At 41.1% G+C, this 21,545-nt stretch overlaps 1 protein-coding gene across 3 annotated transcripts in view; it reads right to left on the bottom strand.

Annotated features, from left to right (window-relative positions):
* LOC126161980 (thialysine N-epsilon-acetyltransferase-like) overlaps positions 1-21,545 on the bottom strand; it is a 106,242-nt gene that overhangs the window by 80,584 nt on the left and 4,113 nt on the right. For all 3 annotated transcript variants that reach the window (XM_049918177.1, XM_049918179.1, XM_049918178.1), the window contains exon 2: positions 11-216. In XM_049918177.1, coding sequence (XP_049774134.1) covers positions 11-76 — 66 coding nt within the window. In that variant the 5' untranslated portion in view covers positions 77-216. The remainder of the gene's footprint in view (positions 1-10; positions 217-21,545) is intronic.

Below are 21,545 nucleotides of genomic sequence, written 5' to 3' on the forward strand. Positions count from 1 at the left end.
ACTAACACACCTGTATCAATCTTCTAAGTTCCTTGCAGTCTTCTCTCCTTGCCTCCCTTATTACCACATTTTCCATTGTGATCTTTATTTATACAGAGAGGTCTTGGTGGTAAAAGTATATATGAAATAATGAAATGAAGAACAAGATTGGGAGTGGCAACTTCAACACTGCTTATTGTAGATGTGAACAACTCAGGTCACTGCCTTTGGTGATGGCTGCAAAGACACAAAGTTAATGAAAAACAACTATGAAACACACACTTAAATGTTATGGTATAAGATCTCAGTTTACAAAAACCACTTTCATTTCACCAGTGTGAGTGTATGGTTATTTACTTACACATCACCACTTTCAGAAGCAGTCTTTTTTTCCTTTACGCTTCAGAATTTCTGCACTAATGTTCTGTACAAAAGGAATAGCCCAAGTAAGTCCAAACTTTTGTGATGGATGCAATTTTGTGTGATGAAATTAAGTAGTGATTTCATATTATGAAGCTGTGTTACAAGCATATGCCACTGCAATTGAGTAAGAGAGCTTCAGGTTTCTTCTTTTTTTTTTTTTTTCCACCCTCTATCCTTTTTCTTTTCCTTGTGCCTGGACTTTAACTTGAGCCCTGTACTTCCACTTGATTGCCTATTTTTAGTTATGGGTTTTCTTGGAAACTAAGGTTCTCTTGGAGTTTCTTCTGAATGAAATACATTTAAGGATATCCTGTGTTATCCCCACTTCTTGCAGGTATATTTATGCACTGGTGAACCACACCTCTTGGGTTGTATTGTTCAGGAAGTTGTGGAACATACAATTGTTCTACCTGGTAGGATACACATTATCAGTGTTATCATAGAAAATAAACCTCCCCTAGAAATGGTGTCTGTCAGTTTACATGTGTGTAGAGTAATAGTTTTGTTGTTGTCTGAATTCATTGTTTTCTTTGGATGGACCTAAAGTTTTTCTCAAAAGCTGCCATTATCTTGTTTGTAATTCCTCATTCAGATCTTTTCTATCTATAACAAAGAAATTTACCGAATATATCATCCAGTTATATAACAGTGTAGTAATGCTATATCTTGGCCTTAATGGATATTAATTTATTCTTATAGACATTTGGTTAGTTGATATATCTCTTCCATTTTTCTGATCCACAATGCATAGACTTCTTTCTGGAGGTGTTTGAATCTATCGACTCTCCTAGATATTTAAATTTCTCCATCTACTCCTGGTTTTCTTTCTTCTACCCTAGTAGTTTGGGTACTAATTTTTATGCATGTTATAAATCCTAGTTTCTGAAACCAGATCTCTAGCTCCACTTTTGCTGCTTGAGTCTTCAATTTATTGATTTGCACTGCAGGTGTGTCCAGCAACCCAGAAAAGAATATGACACCATCTGCAAAGGTTTGGCAACCAACTGTCAAATTTAGATTTCTACAGACAGGCTTGGCTCAGTTTTCAACACTTTTAAACAATAGAAAATCCAGGATGGAATGTAACAATATTATATACTCACCATGTAGCAGAGTGCTGCTGCTAGCAGTGTGGTTTCAGACGTGTGTGTGTGTGTGTGTGTGGGGGGGGGGGGGGGTGTTTGTTTGTTTGTTTTGATGGTGGCTATACTGGCCAAAAGCTTTATTTGTGACAGTTTTTTTGTTGTGCCTTTTTGTGACTCAGCATCTCCATTATATGGTGAGTAGCAACTGTCCTTCTCATAATGTTTTCAACACCTTTGTTATTCATTCCTTTCCATCACTTGGAGACTACTTTCTCAAGTACACACTGAACAGCAGAAGTGAGAGTCCATATCCTTGCCTGACTTCTGTCCTGATTTCAAAAGTATCTGAAATCTCTCCCACGAATTTCACTTTGGAACTGTGGTCAGTAAGAGTTTGTTGGATAATAACTCTCATTTTGTTCTTTAAGCTCAACTGTTTCAGAATTTTGAGAAGGGGTAGATAATTAACAGAGCTGTCACACATAACACACCTTACTAATTTAGTGGGTGTATCATTGTGAAGGACTGGCCATACAGAAGTGCCTCAGTTTACCACCTGTTGTGGTTTATCTCAATTAGGTTATCAATCATAATGCTTCCTATGTTCAACCACATTTAAAAAATAACTGTGTCTTTCCCTGGTGACTTGTTGTTTTTCAGTGAATATATTAGCTGTCAAGTGGTGGACAGGTCTGCTATTTTCGAATTCAAAATAATTCGCCAGCGTGTGACAGTTACTCTTATTATTGTAACAACAAAAATGGTCAATTACTGACAAAATTATTTAAAATTAAGGCCCCATATTTTTTTTCTTGAAACCTGCTTGTCCTTTCAAGTTACTCCAAAAGTCCATGTTTCTGGATGTAATCCTAATCTACACTAGGCCCTTTCATAGCTTCAAATACAGCAATTTCTTGCTCTTACCTGACGGCTAATCTGTGACCTATACGCCTCATCAGCAAATTTCCACTCTACCAGACTTCTCTCCTTCTACAAAATCCTGCAGTTATCTGCTCCTCTTGCTGCCTTAAATGGTATCATCTGCCAAGCCAACTTCAAACTGCAACAACATGCCAGATTTCACCACAAAAAGCTATTCCACCTTCTCCTAAACTACCTGAACAGTGACATTTCCCTTCCTGTCCCTCTGCAGCTCCCTAAACATCCTCACCATCAACCACCACTTCTCTCCTACACACCAAGCTCAGCCAACCTCCTTAATATCCCACAGGCTTCACCATTGCCTCCCAGACCAAGAATAACCCATAATTCCAAGAACCAGTCACAACAGTACAGTGTCCTAAACCTCTCATCTAAAGCACTCTCCCTTCCTGAATTATTGTATTATCTAAGGGTCTCACTTTCAGCCCTAAACCTGCATTTGATCATGCTGCTTTGGTGAAGGACCTACTTTCTTTTACACATAATATCCATTGGAACAGCAGCCCTGACACAACCCCACCTTGAACAGTTCAGACCATGATCCCACCTGATCTACCACCACTACCTCAAATCATCCCTTACAAGCCTTTCAAGAATTCCTCACATCCAGCAGCGCTTCACAGCCCTTCTTCAGGTCCCTACAACCCCAAACCTGTCCTCTGCAGAACTCCAGGCTCTATGTTCCCTAAAAGCTGATGATTCCATCATTATTCTCCCAGCAGACAAAGGATCTATCACTGCAGTACTTGACCAAAAGGAATACGTTAGTGAAGGTCTACGCGAGCTGTCTGAACCTCTACATACAGTGTCTGCCATCAAGATCCCATCCTTGTGATTCAAACTGACCTGCAGTCCCTCCTTAAAACCTCAGGCCCCTCACAAGGATTAACACCTCAATCCATAGAATTTCTCATCCCACCCAAACTACACACCCCCACCCTTTACCTTCTTCCATGAAACCTATTGTTGCTGGCTTCAAAGCACCCAGTGAACGTATATCTGCCTTAGTTGATCAACACCTGCAACGCATAGCACAAAGACTCCCCTCCTACATAAAAGATACCAACCATTTCCTAGATTGTCTGAAATCCATGCCTGTCCCACTTCCACCACAAATCTTGCTTGTCACCATTGATGCCACCTCCCTCTATACCAACATCCACCATGAACACGGTCTGTCTGCTGCTGAAACTTCCTCAGTCAGTACTCACCTGATTCCAAACCTGTGACATCCTTCCTACTCAGCTTAATCAACTTTATACTTACCAACAACTACTCTGCCTTTGAGGGGCAGACATACAAACAGATCAGGGGTACAGCCATGCGAACCAGGATGGCTCCTTCCTGTGCCAGCCTTTTTATGTGTTGCTTGGAGGGGGCTTTCCTGAGATCCATAAGTCTTCAGACCCTGGTTTGGTTTAGATACATTGATGACATCTTTACCATATAGACTCATGGTGAGGCTAACTTGCTAAAATTCCTGGAATCTCTGAATACCTTCTCCCATTTAAATTTCACATGGTCCTGTTCTGAAACCCATGCCACTTTCCTTGATGTTGATCTCGTCCTCACCAAAGGCCAGATACACACTTCCGTCCACATTAAACATACCAACAATCAACAGTACTTACATTTTGACAGTTGTCATCCTTTCGATGTCAAACATTCTCTCCCACACAGCCTTGGCATCCGAGGAAAACGTATTTATTCAGATGAAGACTCTTTACAGCAATACACCACCATTCTCACCTCAGGCTTCACTGCATATAATTACCCCACCAGCCTAGTCGAAAAGCAGATTTCCCAGGTCATCACATCCAATCCTGGTACTCCAGATCCCTCCAGAAAACAACTTCAAAGTACACACAGTGACTCAGTATTATCCTGGTCTGGAAGGTGTTAATCAGCTACTTCAACAAGGCCATGAAATTCTAAAATCATGCCCTGAAGTGAGATCCCTTCTGTAAAAATTTTGCTCACCACACCTACAATAGCTTTCCATCGCCCTTCTAATTTCTGCAATATTCCTGTCAGACCCTATGCTCCTTCTGCACCCATCTCCCTACACTATGGTTCCTATCCCTGTGACTGTTCCTGCTGCAAGACTTTCCCTATGCACCCTCTTACCACCACCCTTTGACAGCCCTGTAACTGCCAAAACACATACTATCAAAGGGAGAGCCACCTGTGAAACAACACATGTAATATATCAGCTGTTATATAAACACTGTTCAGTTTTCTACATCACCGTGACTACCACCAAATTATCAGTTAGGATGAATGAGCATAAGCAGAGGTTTACTGGCAACTCACAATATCCTGTTGCAGAGCATGCTCTACAGCATGACAATCATGACCTCAGTGCCCGTTTCACCACATGCGCCATCTGGATTCTTCTCCGATACACCAGTTTCTCAGAACTCCCCAAGTGGGAACTAGCACTACTTTGTCCTTGGTTCTTGCCACCCCCTGGCCTTAATTTACATTAATTTCTCTCGTCTCAGCATTTCTTCACTGTAACTACTCTTTGCCTCACTCCATTTTAGTTTTCTATATCTTTCATTGTCTTATCAGTCTATTTTTCACTGCCCCCCTCCCACCTTTGTTACGTATAATGCTCTTAGCTTTTCAATCTTATTAACTCATGCATGATGTTTAAGCAGTAACCTCTGTCTGCATATTACCCTGTCTTTCACCTTTAACTCTCAGGTTTTCTAATCTCGTCCAATGCAGACCCCAACAATCAGTCTTTCCTTCTCATTTCATATGATTAGTCTCCCCTGACCTGCAGTTCTGGGCAATTTTACCAAAATCGACCCCTTTTTCTATACCTCTCCAGTCCTTTTCCTTCATCCCTCTTCTTCCCCCATCAACCCTTCCGCCTGAAGAAGGAGCCATTGGCTTCGAAAGCTTGCCAATTACAACTGTCTTTTATGTGTATGTTCTGTTGCCGCTTGGTGAGTAGATTTCTTATCTATCTTATTATTGTAAGCAGCTGTACCAATGGGCCTGCTGAGAATTAGACTTGAGGGAACATACTTTTGAGAATTTGTTTAAAAGTATTATAGACACCTTGAATGTTGTTGTTCTTGCAGTCTTCATTAATTTGTACTAGGTGGTTCTTGTTGAAATCATGTTTTAAGTCATAGATTATTTTTGCAGTGTGTTTTCTTGCTTCCCCAATTTTTTTTCCTATTATCTTAGTTTTTCTACGAGTTCCTTTTTTGACAAGCAAGCTCAAAACCACATCATATTCATGAGTTCAACATGGATTTTTTTGGTTTCGTCAGCAGGGTCATTTTTTTAGCTTTCTTGACTAGTGCTTATTGCAGTTGCCCCCTACTATTTGACTTTTGGGACTCAGGGTTCTGGTTTAACTCACTGCTAAAGCCAAGCTTCTCTGTATTGAGTACGATTTTTCTCCATTGGGTCATCCTAGTATTCCTTTTAAGGATCTTAACTTTAACCTTTGAGAGATAATGACTGAACTGAGATTTGATCTTCACAGAACTCTGATGTTTTGGATCTCCTTTTGAGTTTGTGTAATATTGTCCTGTACCTACGATATTTCATGGAATTACTTCTTGAATCATCCTTCTGCTATTAGTGGACTTGATGAACATTTGTTCAGAGTAACTGACATGGTACTATAGGAGCTCACCAGATGCGGCCTCCTATGTAGGTGAAGGATTGTCAAGCAGAGGTGCACAAGTGGGGTCCTATGGTGCACTAGGAACTAATAAGACACCATTCAATTAACAGTCATTTTATTTCCAAGAGTTTCACAATCACTCTGTCTTCTTCCCAGTGTGGCCTAGCAGTAAACATGCTGAGTCTATGTTGCACAGAGGTGCAGGGTAATGCATCAGCTTGTGGTGAGAAATCTGCTTGTGTGACCATCATTTTGGCTGGGTTCAGTGCCATGGCCCCATCATAGAAGGGTAAGGCAGCTGGCGCATCACTGCAGCCTGGCATGGTGGTGGATGTTTGTTGGAGTCTCAGTGCTCTCACTAAATGAAGCTGCCCTCAGGCTCGGCCCCAAAAGATCTGCAATGCCTCTGTTGTCAGTTGTTGAGATTGCAAGTGAGGTGGAACACTCAAGAGTGACACAAAGGACAGTCCACGAGACAGTCCAGCATACAGCTAATAAGGCAATACTTTTATTGATGAGAAATGGCAGCACAGAGGCCCTGCTCCAAAGGTGAACAGCTTCTAGATGGGCTGATCAGTTCTTCATTCACAATAGACTGGTTTGACCCTCATCTTCGGGTAGCACAGGTGTGACTGGCAGGTATGCAGCTTGCAAGGTTGAAGTTCCTTCCACAACTGATTGGCTGTAGACTCATAGCAGTAGACTCCAAGCTGGTCATAGCTGGTGACACTTTGTCATATTCAACAAGTCATCCTGCAACTATTTCTGCTGGCCTCCCGTCAGTATCAATGATGCAGATGGTGTGGCCACACTCTGAGAGTGAGCGAAAGGAAGGTTAAGGTTTTATAGTCGTCAACAAAGTGATGCCCCCTTACAGCTGACTGAATGTGTAGTCACTTTCTGAGCCAGGCAGTGCTCTTGGCTACCCTAAAATTTAACTTCAAAGATTCAGAGCATTCCTTTATGCAAAGTTTGCAGCCTAAAAGACATTTTTGTGTCGTGCCTAGGTGAAGTCACTACATATAGTCCCATTATGGAAGACTTTTGTCTGCTCTGCACTGTTGTCTTAGAGCTGAATCAGGTGTTCCTGACATTCTCTCTCACACAGCCTGAATCAATGAGCTCCCTGCTTGTTTGTACTCCCGTTTTTCTGAGTGTTGACACTGGTTATGCCATTGTTGCATACTCAATGGATATGTTACACTTAGTGTCATCCCAGGTGGTTCCAACAAAATATTATTCTGCACTTTACTAACTAGTATTCATGTTCTACTACTTCACATTTCTTTGGCATATATTTGTTTTTAAAATGAAGCTAATTTCTTAAGTTACATCACCATCAACCTATTAACTAAGTGCTTTGAGCTATGGTTTTTTGATTACTCCAGAGTATTTTCTGTCATATTCCAAAACTAGGCAACAAGTAGCTGATACACATGTAATTCTGGGCATTGTGAAGTTCTTTGTTTGTAATAAACATAAATTACACAAATGGTGACCAGAATAATTACAGTACTGGTAGCTGAAATGCTTATGTTCATAATCTGGCCACACTGCTTCTAGTTGTATTGTTGGTTATGTTGCAACATTTATGCTGTGGAAATCCACCTCTTCTGTGATGCTATTAGTTTGTCCAAGGAGTGAAAGGCATTTGGGTTTAAGGCACCATTTAGAAATGTTTGATTTTGGACTGCCAGTGACTCTAATGACTTCTCTGGCCAAAACAGCAAAGGGTGTGTCAGCTCAGTCACTGTTGTACCCATAATTGTGACTGGTAGGTGAAATGTCGTCCCCATTATGTCACTAGCTGTACCATTTATTAGGATTCCAACGTCTTTCTGCTTCATCTTGGACATACCCTGTGGCCTTCCTTTTCTGTAACAATTTAGAATTATAACCTCTGGAGTACATACCGAATAGATCCAATGCATGCACATTCTTTGAAAATTGTATAAGGGATTAGTACTTCCCTCCAACACTTTGTGGGTTAACTTTTTGCAGCAAGGAACACTTATATCTCACATGCCTTGTGTAAGTCTGAACCATCCTGGTTGGCCAGACAGTGATACTCTCCTGTTGGCAGAACTGTAACTCTTCCAAGGACATCGCAGCATAAGTTTCCCTGCTTTCTGATACTATTAGTACTTTTCTAGTGCACACTTGTACCCATTTTCCTCCTGTGCCACCTGATAGAAAGGAATTTTTTTGTCACTATACTTCCCTTCTTCTAAAAGCATTGGTACAAAAAAAAAGGAGGATACTACTGAATGCTTCAATAATATGAACCCCTTAAACTATGTACTGCAAACATGAAACAACCCCCCCCCCCCCACCCCAAAAAAAACAACATGAACCACAGTGGTTCAGAAATAACAAGTAAAAATATACATAACAAACAAAAGGAAACAAAACAGGTGGTCTTAATGCATATGATATGCTGCATGAATTCAGATCATTTTTAACTACTGGCTTCCTTGATTCTTAGATGCTTTATTCCAGATAACCTGAGGTATTGGAATCTGTGGCAAAGCCTCTAATGCTCCAATGAAGTATTTGACATGGCTCACATGAATAATTGACATCTCCATTGGAAGCTGCATCTATACATTTGGCAGTGATGTCATCTCTATTGCTTGGTATGGACCCGGTACTTAGTTAAAACTTCTTTTATTCCTTTTGGTGTATAAGGGTTTGTTACTAAAACCCATTGACCCACTCGATATTGCACATTTTACCCATAAGTTGCCCGATCTGATCCTGATGTTTGAGTGCCTTTGTATACACCCATTTGCCATTCTGCCAAATTTCTCCTAATTTTTTTGCAAATTTTTTCACTGTCTCCTTATTATAGCACATAATTTAGATTTCAGAGCCTCAAAAAGAGATGGCATCTTTCTATCATATACTACCTGGGTTTATACACTGAGACCACATACTGAAGATACAAGTCCCAGTTATCATGCTGACTGTTTACATAATGTCTCGCCCTTCTCGGTACATCTATTTGCTTGTGGGTGGAAAGGGCTTGTGCGAAGTTTTTGGATATGAAGCAGGCAACACAATTCCTCGAAAAGTCTGACATGAAATTTGTATCCTAATTCTTAATTATAGTATCAGAAATGCCAAATGTCAGTACCCAATTATTAACCATTGTGTCTGCAACTGTGCTCGCTTGTAGGTAGTGAATTGATATCATTCCTATGAACTGGGAAAAGTAGTCTATATAACTGTAAGAATATACTTATTTCCAACTGCTGTCTTATTAAATGGTCCAAGAATATCCAAACCAAGCATTGCAAAATGTTTTGTTGTTTGTGGCAACCTTTGCAACGACATACACTGATGATTAAAATTTGCTCTTTGCAAATTTGTACACAATCCTTCATGCACTGTTCTACATATTGCTTTCTGGTTCTGCACTAAAGCTTTTTGGCTACATATCTATGTGTCATTTTAGGTTCCCCCATGAACTAACAACAGGTGGTCATGTGTCTTTTGCAATACTTCATTTCTGAATGATGTGGGAACCACAAAATGTGGTCCACACTTCACATTTATGCACAGAAAGACATTGTGAGTCACAAACTATGACTGAGATCTAAAAGCCCGACAGTCTATATCACTGGCGGTTGCCTTTTGCCACTCTGAGAAGCTTTTGCCAAGGGCTTGCAGAGCTCCAGTTTTCCTGCTTAGCACATCTGTGTTAGTACCCATCTCCCCAGATTTATGCACCACTTCATAATTAAACTTGTTTGGGTTTATTGCCATTGTGTTAATCTACTGGAAAGGTATTTCAGTCCCAACAGCTACTTAAGGGAACCTTGAACAGTAACTACTTTGAATTTCGTCCTTATAAATAACAGTGAAAGTAGGTAACACCATGAATAACTGCTAGCATTTCTTTTGTTGTTATTGAACAGCTGCATTCCCCCATGTTCAATTGTCTCGAAGCTTAAGCCACTGGATGTTCCCTATTATGCATGATTTGGCTCAAAACACAACCAACAGTTATACTGCTCGTATCATATCATAGGTTGAACTCTTGATCGAAGTTAGGAAATACCAACACAGGACTCAAAACCAAATCAAGTTTTAATTTTTTGAACATAGATTAACACTTCATTGACCACTCAGATTTCACTCCTTTTTTTTAATAGACAATTCAAGGACTCAGCAAGTTGTGCAAAATCCCTCATGAACTTCCTACAATAATTACAGAGGCCTAAAAATACTGTAATTGCTTTGTAGTCAGAGGCAGTACAATATAATAAACAACTCATATCAGCCACGGATCACTTTTTACTCCTTCCTGACTGATTACATGACCCTGATAGTTTACTTCTGTTTGAATGAAATGGCACATATCATCACAGACTGTCAGTTGTGCTGCCTGTAGCATTTAATAACTCCTTCCAATTGTTTCACGGTTCTGCTATATCCTTTGAAACACAATTGTATCACTGAGATAAACCATGAATTTTTTTAGGTTTCAGTGCCTGAAACACTGCATCCAAGTGTCTCTGGTGTATTTTTCAGTCCAAACGGCATCCTACAGTACTGGTAATGTCACCATGGTGTGGAAAAATCTGTCTTCAGCCAGTCTTTTAGAACTACTTCTAGATGGTTGTGGCCACTCTTCAAAATCCATGGTCAAGAAGTATCTACACTGACCCAGATTGTCGAGTGTTTCCATAATATTTGGGATGGGGTATGCATCAGTGACAGCATTTGCATTCAAGAAGTGGTAACTGCAACAGAAACTGTATTTCTTGATCCCATCTTTTTGGGCACGGTGGCAACTTTCATACTTCAAGCCTACCACTATCCTTAATGATTCCATCAGTCAACTGCTGGTCAAAGAATTCCTCCATCAAAGGTTGTAAATGCTTTGGGACCCTGTATGGTTTTGTATATGCCAGAACTTTGCTTTCTATTGGTATCATGTACTGTGTTATAGGCATCACTGGTAACAGACCCACCAGACTGAACATATCTGTGAATCTAAGCATTCAATGATTAATGGAAAATCTCATATAAAGATGTGAAACAAATACTAACAAAGAGATAGAGGGGCTGGCCAGTACTTACCTCAGCTCAGTACAGCCGATAGGTACACAATAAAACAGAACCGAAAATTTACGTTCCTAGCTTTCGGAACAAATGTTCCTTCATCAGGGAGGAGAGAGGGGAAAGAAAGGGAAGAAGGGGAGGTGGATTCAGTTACTCACAACCCAGGTTATGAAGCAACAGGGAAATGAAAACAGGGAGGGCAGCAAGGATGGAGGCATGGTTGTCAGAGGGAAGCCAAAGATATACTGTAAGTACTCTGCCAGCTTCAAACCAAAGAGGATGCATACAGAAGTAAAGAGGTATATAGTATAAAGATAAACACAACTATGTAGGATGAAAAGATGTGTGAATGGTTAAAGAGGAAAGGGAAAGAGGAGAAGACTGAGAGTAAATGGGAGTGAGGTTGTTTAACGTAGGTTCAGTCCAGGGGGATGGCGGGACGAAAGGATGTGTTGGAGTGCAAGTTCCCATCTCCGCAGTTCAGAGGGACTGGTGTTGGGTGGGAGAAGCCAAATGGCACATATGGTGTAGCAGGTTCCTAGGTCCCTAGAATTATGCTGGAGGGCATGCTCCACTACTGGGTATTGGACATCTCCTTGGCGGACAGTTCGTTTGTGTCCGTTCATGCGCTCAGCTAGTTTAGTTGTTGTCATACCAATGTAAAAGGCTGTGCAGTGCAGGTATGTCAGCTGATAAATGACATGTGTAGTTTCACACATAGCCCTGCCTTGAATTGTGTATGTTTTACCAGTAGCGGGGCTGGAGTAGGTGGTTGTGGGGGTTGCATGGGGCAGGTTTTGCAGCGGGGTCGGTTACAGGGGTAGGAACCGCTGGGTAGGGAAGGTAGTCTGGGGATGTTATGGAGGTTAGAGGGGCGATGAAAGGCAACTCTGGGTGGTGTGGGGAAAATTTTGTCAAGGGATAATCTCATTTCAGGGGTTGACTTGAGAAAGTCATATCCCTGGCAGAGTAATTAGTTGATGTATTCGAGGCCAGGAAAATATTGGGTGACAACGGGGATGCTTCTGTGTGGTCTGGGGGTAGGAACATTGTTGTTGGACGGGGAGGAATGTATTGCTCGGGATATCTGTTTGTGGACAAGGTCTGCAGGATAGTTGCGGGAGAGGAAAGCACTGGTCAGGTTATTGGTGTAAATGTTGAGGGATTCGTCACTGGAGCAGATACATTTGCCACGAATACCTAGGCTGTAGGGAAGGGAGCGTTTGATGTGGAATGGATGGCAGCTATCAAAGTGAAGGTACTGTTGTTTGTTTGTGGGTTTGATATGGACAGAGGTGTGAATGTGAGCTTCAACAAGATGAAGGTCAACATCCAGGAAGGTGGCTTGGGTTTTGGAGAAGGACCACATGAAATTCAGATTCGAAAAGGAGTTGAGGTTATGGAGGAAATTAAGGAGTGTTTCTTCACCATGAGTCCAGACCACCATCTATAAACGTATACCAGGCCAGCGGAAGCAGCTGTTGGGTCTTCAGGAAAGCCTCCTCCATGCGGCCCATGAAGAGGTTGGCATAGGACGGAGCCATCCTGGTTCCCATGGCTGTTCCCCTGATTTGTTTGTAGGTCTGGCCTTCAAAAGTGAAGTAATTATGGGTGAGGATGAAGTTGGTAAGTGTGATAAGGAACGAGGTTTTTGGAAGATCTTCGGGTGGGCATTGGGAGAGGTAGTGCTCAAGGGCAGAGAGACCATGGGTATGTGGGATGTTTGTGTAAAGGGATGTAGCATCTATGGTGACAAGAAAGGTTTCAGGTGGGAGAGGAGTGGGAATGGATTTGAGGCGTTCTAGGAAGTGGTTTGTGTCTTTGATGTAGGATGGGAGTCTGCGGGTGATAGATTGGAGGTGTTGGTCGACCAGAGCTGAGATACGTTCTGTTGGGGCTTTGAAGCCTGCTACAATGGGACGGCCAGGATGGTTCTCTTTGTGGATTTTGGGTAATAGGTAGAAGGTAGGGGTACGTGGCTCAGGTGGAGTAAGTAAGTCTATGGAAACCGTTGTGAGGCCTTGTGAGGGACCTTGGATTTTTAGGATTTTCTGCAGCTCAGTCTGGATGGAGGGAATGGGATCCTGGCCATAGACATGGGTTCACAGGTAGATGCCATGTTTCTTCACTTCCGCAAGGCGTTCGATACAGTTCCCCACAGTCGTTTAATGAACAAAGTAAGAGCATATGGACTATCAGACCAATTGTGTGATTGGATTGAAGAGTTCCTAGATAACAGAATGCAGCATGTCATTCTCAATGGAGAGAAGTCTTCCGAAGTAAGAGTGATTTCAGGTGTGCCGCAGGGGAGTGTCATAGGACCGTTGCTATTCACAAAATACATAAATGACCTTGTAGACGACATTGGAAGTTCACTGAGATTTTTTGCAATTGATGCTGTGGTGTATTGAGAGGTTGTAACAATGGAAAATTGTACTGAAATGCAGGAGGATCTGCAGCGAATTGACGCATGGTGCAGGGAATGGCAATTGAATCTCAATGTAGACAAGTTAATGTGCTGTGAATACATAGAAAGATAGATTCCTTATCATTTAGCTACAAAATATCAGGTCAGCAACTGGAAGCAGTTAATTCCATAAATTATCTGGGAGTACGCATTAGGAGTGATTTAAAATGGAATGAGCATAGAAAGTTGATCGCTGGTAAAGCAGATGGCAGACTGAGATTCATTGGAAGAATCCTAAGGAAATGCAATCCGAAAACAAAGCAAGTAGGTTACAGTATGCTTGTTCGCCCACTGCATGAATACTGCTCAGCAGTGTGGGATCCATACCAGATAGGGTTGATAGAAGAGAGAGAGAAGATCCAACAGAGAGCAGTGCGCTTCGTTACAGGATCATTTAGTAATCGCGAAAGCATTGTGGAGATAATAGATAAACTCCAGTGGAAGACTCTGCAGGAGAGCCGCTCAGTAGCTTGATACGAGCTTTTGTTAAAGTTTCGAGAACATACCTTCACTGAAGAGTCAAGCAGTATATTGCTCCCTTCTACGCATATCTCGCGAAGAGACCATGAGGATAAAATCAGAGAGATTAGAGCCCACACAGAAGCATACCGATAATCCTTCTTTCCACGAACAATATGAGACTGGAATAGAAGGGAGAACCGATAGAGGTACTGAAGATACCCTCCGCCACACACCGTCAGGTGGCTTGTGGAGTATGGATGTAGATGTAGATGTAGATCTTCTTATAAGACACTCAAACTAGCAAACATTAGGCCCTTTGGCAGATTAACTTCACTCATGCCAAAATTGTACAAACTCATGAGAACCTAAATTTTCCATCTATGTCTGTAATGCATATTACCCTCTTTTGCACCATACAGTGTGGCTTATTCAACTTCACCTTGCAGGTCAGTGGTTCTACCATTCAAAACAATTCCCTTGGTAAGTCTTACCTACACTAAATCTGATAAATTTTCCTGTACCTGCCAGTGTGTTATCCCACGAATTAACCTTCAGTGTACATGAATATGGTTTATCTGGTACTATCCTCATGATAGGTGCACCTTGCAACATTGTTTCACCAGCAACTTTCTTCCCTAGCAGAAACAAAGTTCCACCGAGTTCCATTGTATGCTGCGAAAGATTAATTATAGTATGACGAGTATTCAGAAACTCTAGCTTGAGAATTATGCAGTATAACCCTCACCAATGTGTGGGAACACTTCCATATACTTCTTAAAGCTTTCAGCCTCAATGCTAAAAGTGAGCAGTGTTGTCCCCAATGATTCCATCTCTTTGTTACCCACTTCACATAACCTACACCGTGTAGACTGAAGTCTCTTCCTACCTAAGAAGTCTAGACCGACAACTGACACATGTGCACCTGTGTCTAACAAGAATTTATGTTCTTTATTATTTATTGCACCAATCAAACAACAATCCATCTCTTCAAACATCCTTGCAGTGGAACATTTTATTGAGAATGATCTTCATTGGTTAAGGCACTCCTGTTTGCATTTAATGTATACTTCCTTTTATTACACTTGCAATCACCACAGTCAAAGCACTGTGGTTGGCAACATTGATTCTTCATATGCCCTCCTCTTCCACATCTGTAGCATTTGATGTCAAAGGAGAAGACACCATGGATACCCCATTTTGACTCACAATATCTATCCCCTCTAGTTGTGCAGCAATCCTGCTAGCTGAGGACAAATCACTAGGATTTTCCACCCTCACCCATCATTACATATCCGCTGCAATACCACTCATGAATATGTCTGGTGCCCTATTCTCTGCATCCCACAAGAGGAGTCTATCTGCCTCTGCACAGTGCATCAATTCTTAAGTCTGCAAGTTCACCTTATGAATTCTGTCAGAGAATGCCTCTACTGACACACTGTGCTTCTTTGATAATCTGATGAGCTTTTCCCTGAAAAATCTGGTGCTATCTTGCTTCTGATAGTGCTGGGTAAGCTCTTCAGCCAGCTGATCAAATGTGTGTGTTTTACTAATAGTTTCATTGTATATGACATATGTTTTAGCATCACTCATTACCTGTAACTTAGCTACAGATAGACATGTCATATCAGACCAATTCCCTAACTGAGCTACTTCCCTAACATCACCCAGAAAGGCTGATACAACCTTGGCTGCTATCTCAGAAAAAGGCATAATGAGACTAACTGCCATAGGATCAAGGGATTGGACAGGTACGTTCACTACCATCTTGCTATCCCCTCTCTGCGATTGTATCAACCCAGTCATGGCACATAACACTTCTTGTTCCCACTGTATCTCTTTGCTAGTCTGGCTTAATTCTGTTTTATACTGGAGTAACACAGCAACCTGATATTTTAAAATGTCAATGATATGTAAAGTTGCTGCAGATATTTCTGATCATTGTGTAACCTTCATTTTGAATTATATTACAGAACAAATGGGGGCCTAGTACACCAACACAATATCAATATGCAAAAACAACTACATTAAGTTTTCTATATGTCATGGACCAATGGGATTCACTACACTGCTGTTCTTCATGGCCAAACCTTCTACCATTTTCACACATTACTAAAACTGCCTTAGTACATGGTGATTCATGCCATGATAAATTACAATACTGGCACTTAGTCAATCATAAGTACTCTTCCCTACAGTTACCCCCAAAACTGTGAGAGGTCTGCAGGCTCTTGTGGTCTACACAATGTCAAGTTCCTATGCAGATCCTTCTCATGCAACATGCCACCAAAATAAAAGAAAATAGAAAACATGCCAACAAAAACTGGTTACCCATCACACTGCACAATGACAGATCTCAATTACTGCTAATGCAGGTGCGGCTCCTTGACAGTGGTGACAGACAACATCAGCACCCTTCACATCAAATCTGTACAGTGTCAGAAGTCACAGCTTCCAACACCAAATTTGTAGAAGCTTGCCAGATGCACCCTCCTATGTGAGTGTAGGATAGTCGAGTGGAGGTCCAGAGGTGTAGCCCTGTTGTGCACCAGGGTACTTAAGTGACATCACTCAATTAACAGTAATTTATTTCCAGGAGTCTTACAACACTGTCTTCTTGCCACTGTGGCCTAGCAATGGCCACGCTAAGCCTGCATAGCACAGAGGTGAAGGGTAGCATGTCAGTGCGCAGCGAGGAATCTGCTGGTGCTGCCATAGTATTGTCTGGGGCCAGTGCCATGGCCCTGTTGTAGGAAAGTATGGTGGCCAGTGCATCTCTCCAGCCTGGTACGGCTTTGGACATCTGTCACAGCCTCAGTGCTCTCACTGAGGGACGCTGTCCTCAGGCTCAGACCCAGAAATCTGCATGTCACTGTTGTCGATTGTCAAGATGGCGTACAGGCAGAAAACCCAATGGCGACACAAACGACAGCCCAAGAGGTGGTACCGGCACACAGCTGAGGCAGCACTTGTACGGCTCATTAGTGGTGGCACAGGCACCCTGCTCCCAAGCTGAACAGCTCACACATGGGCAGATTGGCTCTTCACTCACAGAAGATTGGCCTAGCCTTCATCTTTGGGTAGCCACAGGTGTGACCAGCAGGAACACAGCTTGCAGGGTTGAAGTTTTTCCACAACCAGATGGCTGTAGACTCACAGCAGTAGACTCCAAGCTGGTGGTGGCTAGTTACACTTTTTTGTATTCATCAGGTTGCCCTGCAACTAGCAGAGCTGGCCTTCTTTCAGTATCAGTTATGCAGTTGGAGTTGCCAGTCTCTGAGAGTGAGTGGAAGGAAGGTGAAGGTTATAGCAGTCAATGATGTGATGCCCCTGTATGAGTGACCAAATGCGTTTCCATTTCCTGAGCATGTCAGCCCTCTTGTCTAGCCTAATGGTTAACTTCAGAGTGCTGCTTTACACAAAGTTTGCATTCTGAAATGCATTCTTGCATCATCTGTAGGTGAAGTTACTGCATGTAGCCCCATCATAGAAGAGCATTATGCCTGCTTTGCACTATTGTCTAAGTGCTGAATCAGGTGTTCCTAATGTCTATATCACACAATCTCATCATCAGCTCATTTTGATGGTTACATTACCAAACACTAACTGAAGCTTTGTGTATGACACTATTTATAGATGCACATATTACAGAAAATTAGAAACTGACAAAACACCAGGTTAATACATTTCAGTTATTCATACAAAAGAATGCAAAATTGGAGGACAAAAAGATACAATGCGCAAAGTGCTGCACAGTTACCAAATAGTAAAATCATCAGTATCATTTTATGGGAGAGCAGCTCACTGTGAAAGGGATTCCCAAAGTACACTAAAAAGTTTTGAGAAAGTAATATTCTCTAATCTGAATAATTACCATATGAACAAGTTACTTTAGTGAAAGTATTATTTAATTGGATAGATAAAAAAATCTACTCACCAAGCAGCGGCAGAACACACACATAAAAGACAGTTGTAATTGGCAAGCTTTCGTAGCCAGTGGCTCCTTCAGACAGAAAGGTTGAAAGGGAAGGAAGAGGGGTGAAGGAAAAAGACTGGAGAGGTCTAGGAAATGGGGTAGATTTTGGGAAAGTCACCCAGAACCACAGGTCAGGGGAGACATTTTGTACAGGATGAGAAGGAAAGACTTGTTGTTACTGAAAGTTTAATATAATCGGATAGATAAAAGCTCTACTCACCAAGAAGTGGTAGGAGAAAACACATATAAAAGATATGGAAATACGCAAGCTTTTTGAGCCAGTTGCTCTTTCTTCAGGAGCACGGGTTGAAGGGAAAGGAAGAGAGATGAAGGAAAGGAATTGGCAAGGTTTAGGAAATGGGGAGAGTTACGAAAGTTGCCCAGAACCCCAAGTCAGGGTAGACTTACCAAATGGAATGATTCAAATAATTAGTCTTTTTTGGAAATAATTACGTTTTAAGACTGGAACATTCTATAGCATGAAAATTTTGAATATGAATAAATTTTGAAATACAAAGTTTTTGGAAAAAGTAACACATTCATTGAAATGAGGATAATGAGAGCTTTTAAATGAATTATAACACTTTAGAAACAACAACTTTAGCTCAGCGAAAATTTCCCATTCACATTGTTTGCATCTATAGTGAAACTATGAACATTACTCTAGAGAAAATATTTGCAGGCCAACTAATTATATCAGTGTACAAGTCATCATCATTTTCTTTCCAAGAGCTAGGCCTACTGATCTGTAACAGTCCTGTTGGTAAGTTCTGTTGCCATTTTTTCTTTCGTCAGCCTATTAATGTTACACCACTAGAGTAGTAGCATGGCATGGATTTCAGGATCCTGTTTGAGCTCTTTCATTTCAGATGTTTTCTCCAGCTGTTTTGGTAGTTCTGAATATAAAGTGTGATGGGTTCCACTTTAATATTCTTCAACACGTTTTCATTCTTTTTCCAATCCCATTTGATGCAACCAGCTGTTTGTTTCACGATGTTAGTCTTTTCACACCTTTTGCCTTTATTTTCCGTTTCACTGCCATACCATAGCAAGTCCTGTTAAGACCTTCTAAAGGTGTATTCTGGTGTGCTCTGGGCAAGGGAAAGTTTCCTTACATTATTAATGACTTCCATTGTTTCTGTATACCTGGTGCCTTTTTCAGCTAGGTCTGTTTCTTCCAGACTAGGGAAGGTTTCATTACATTGTTAATGACTCCCACTGTTTCTGTATACAAGATGCCAATGTCTGCTAGGTCTGTTTCTTCCAGAAAATATTGTTTGCAGCCTGTCTATCTGAATATGTTTTCTCTTTCTAGAATTTTGTTTTTCAAACAGATCTTCGTTCACACTGGATATTTTCTGTTGAAGGTCACAATTTTTGTTATTTCAATATTGATATCAGAAAGGAAAAAATAACATTGGCATCAGAATAACTGAGATAGTCCCATCTACAACTAATACCAGGATTACTTTAAATGCCTTACTAAGTTCTATGAATCACTTCCCATTTTGATCTGTTCTGCAGTTAGCCAGATACTGAACAACAATGCTCTGAAATTTTATTGTGTATTAAAATCACTGAACAGGGCAACAGTACACTTCTTGGAACCCTAACAGATAATGTCTTCCAGTTGCTCCTTGGGTTTTTCTTGTTTGCCTGATTAATAGGAGACTACACATTTGCGATGATGTAGATTTTGTTAATATTTCAAAATGTGAGGGGTGAAACTCAGCTGCTGCACAAGGGAAAGTCTCAGACATAATCAGGATGAGAGACTATGTGCTTGCTAAGTGTGCTTGAGTTTTCCGGTCTGAAGTAGTGAGTTCATGTTGTGTGTTGCTATATAATTTATTTGCTCATGTATAATCTTCTTTTTGTGTATTAGTGTGCTTTTTGATGGTTGCAAATGCTCCAATTCATTGCTGTCTTCTAGTTGACTACCCACCGAATCCGATGTAGCCTTTTCCTGCCTTTTTGAGCAGGACGGTGGAATTTTTTTCCTAAAAGACCTTTCCATTTTTGACTTTCGAAGGTTGTCAACCTTAGTTGGAGCAAGCTCCGATTTACAACTACGATTGTTAACTGCAGAGGGTGTGTTTGGTCCGCGAGAGCTATTTTATTTCACTCAAGTTCGTCGGTAAACCGGTGAGGACTTCCCTATCCGCCACCTGGGACGCGCCACGTAGGAGTATCACCTCTCCTCCTACTATGACAGCATAGTAGGTTTGTGGGAATATGTATATATATTGAGATAGAAAATTGTTCTGTACTCTTCAATTCCATGTATTTTATTTTGTCTGGAGCATAAGCCTTCCCAAAAGCCACTCAATACAATCATCATTAACATAAAGAGCCTGGGATTTAATTCTACATTCTGAATAGCCCCTTTTCTTCTACCTGGTTCTATATCTACATCTATATTCTGTGAACTGCTGTGAAGTGCATGGAAAAGGGTATGTCCCACTGTACGAGTTATTAGGCCTTTTTCCCATTCCATTCATGTATGTAACTTGACAAAAATGATTGTTTAAATCCCTCCATGTGTGCTGTAATTAATATAATCTTATCCTCACAATCCCAAGGGGAGCGATATGTAGGGGGATGCAATATGTTCCTAGAGTCATCATTTAAGTTCTTGAAACTTTGTCTGGAGACATTATCTTCAAGGGTCTACCAGTTCAGTTCTTTCAACATTTCAATGACACTCTCCCACAAGTCAAACAAAAATCTGACCATTCGTGCTGCCCTTCTCTGTATCGTTCAATATCCCTTGCTAGTCCTACTTGGTATGCGTACCACACACATCAGTAACATTCTAGGATGGGTCACAAGAGTGATTTGTAAACAGTCTCCCTTGTAAACTAATTCCAGTTCCTAGTATTCTACCAATAAACCAAAGTCTGCTACCTGCTTCACCCACAAAATGTGATCGCTCCACTTCCTGTCCCTACTAAGTGTTACATCCAAGAATTTGATTGAGTTTACAGATTCCAGCTGTGACTCACTAATGTCATATTCATACAGGTGTTACACTATTGTTTCTCTGTCTAAGTAGCTGAACAGATAAATCTTTCTGCATGTTTTATTTCACCTTTGTTTTGGTACTGTAGTGCTTCAAGAATTTCTGTGTAAATTCTAGAACCACTCGTCCTTCTACCGTCTCAAACACATGATATTTTAAAAATAAGTTTGAGAGAATGTACATGACGAGTGACACATGTTCGTGTGTGCAGGCTGGAAAGGAGTCACAAGCACAAGATAGAAGCAACGGTCAAACGGCATCGACAAGTGTTTGCTGCTCGCGCCACGGAAGTTGTATTGGAAGAACAAGGAGCGTTTATGTATCTGTTGCTGTTTTATATCGTCGATTATTGTAATGAGAAAAAAGAAGAACAGTTGAAACATTGTTAATTGTACTGCATGTGATGGACTTGCTAGAAGCAAGACATATTCATAAATTATGTGGTTGTAAAAAATACATTATTGCCG

This window comes from Schistocerca cancellata, chromosome 2 (assembly GCF_023864275.1).
Source record: "Schistocerca cancellata isolate TAMUIC-IGC-003103 chromosome 2, iqSchCanc2.1, whole genome shotgun sequence".
Classification (NCBI taxonomy): domain Eukaryota; kingdom Metazoa; phylum Arthropoda; class Insecta; order Orthoptera; family Acrididae; genus Schistocerca; species Schistocerca cancellata.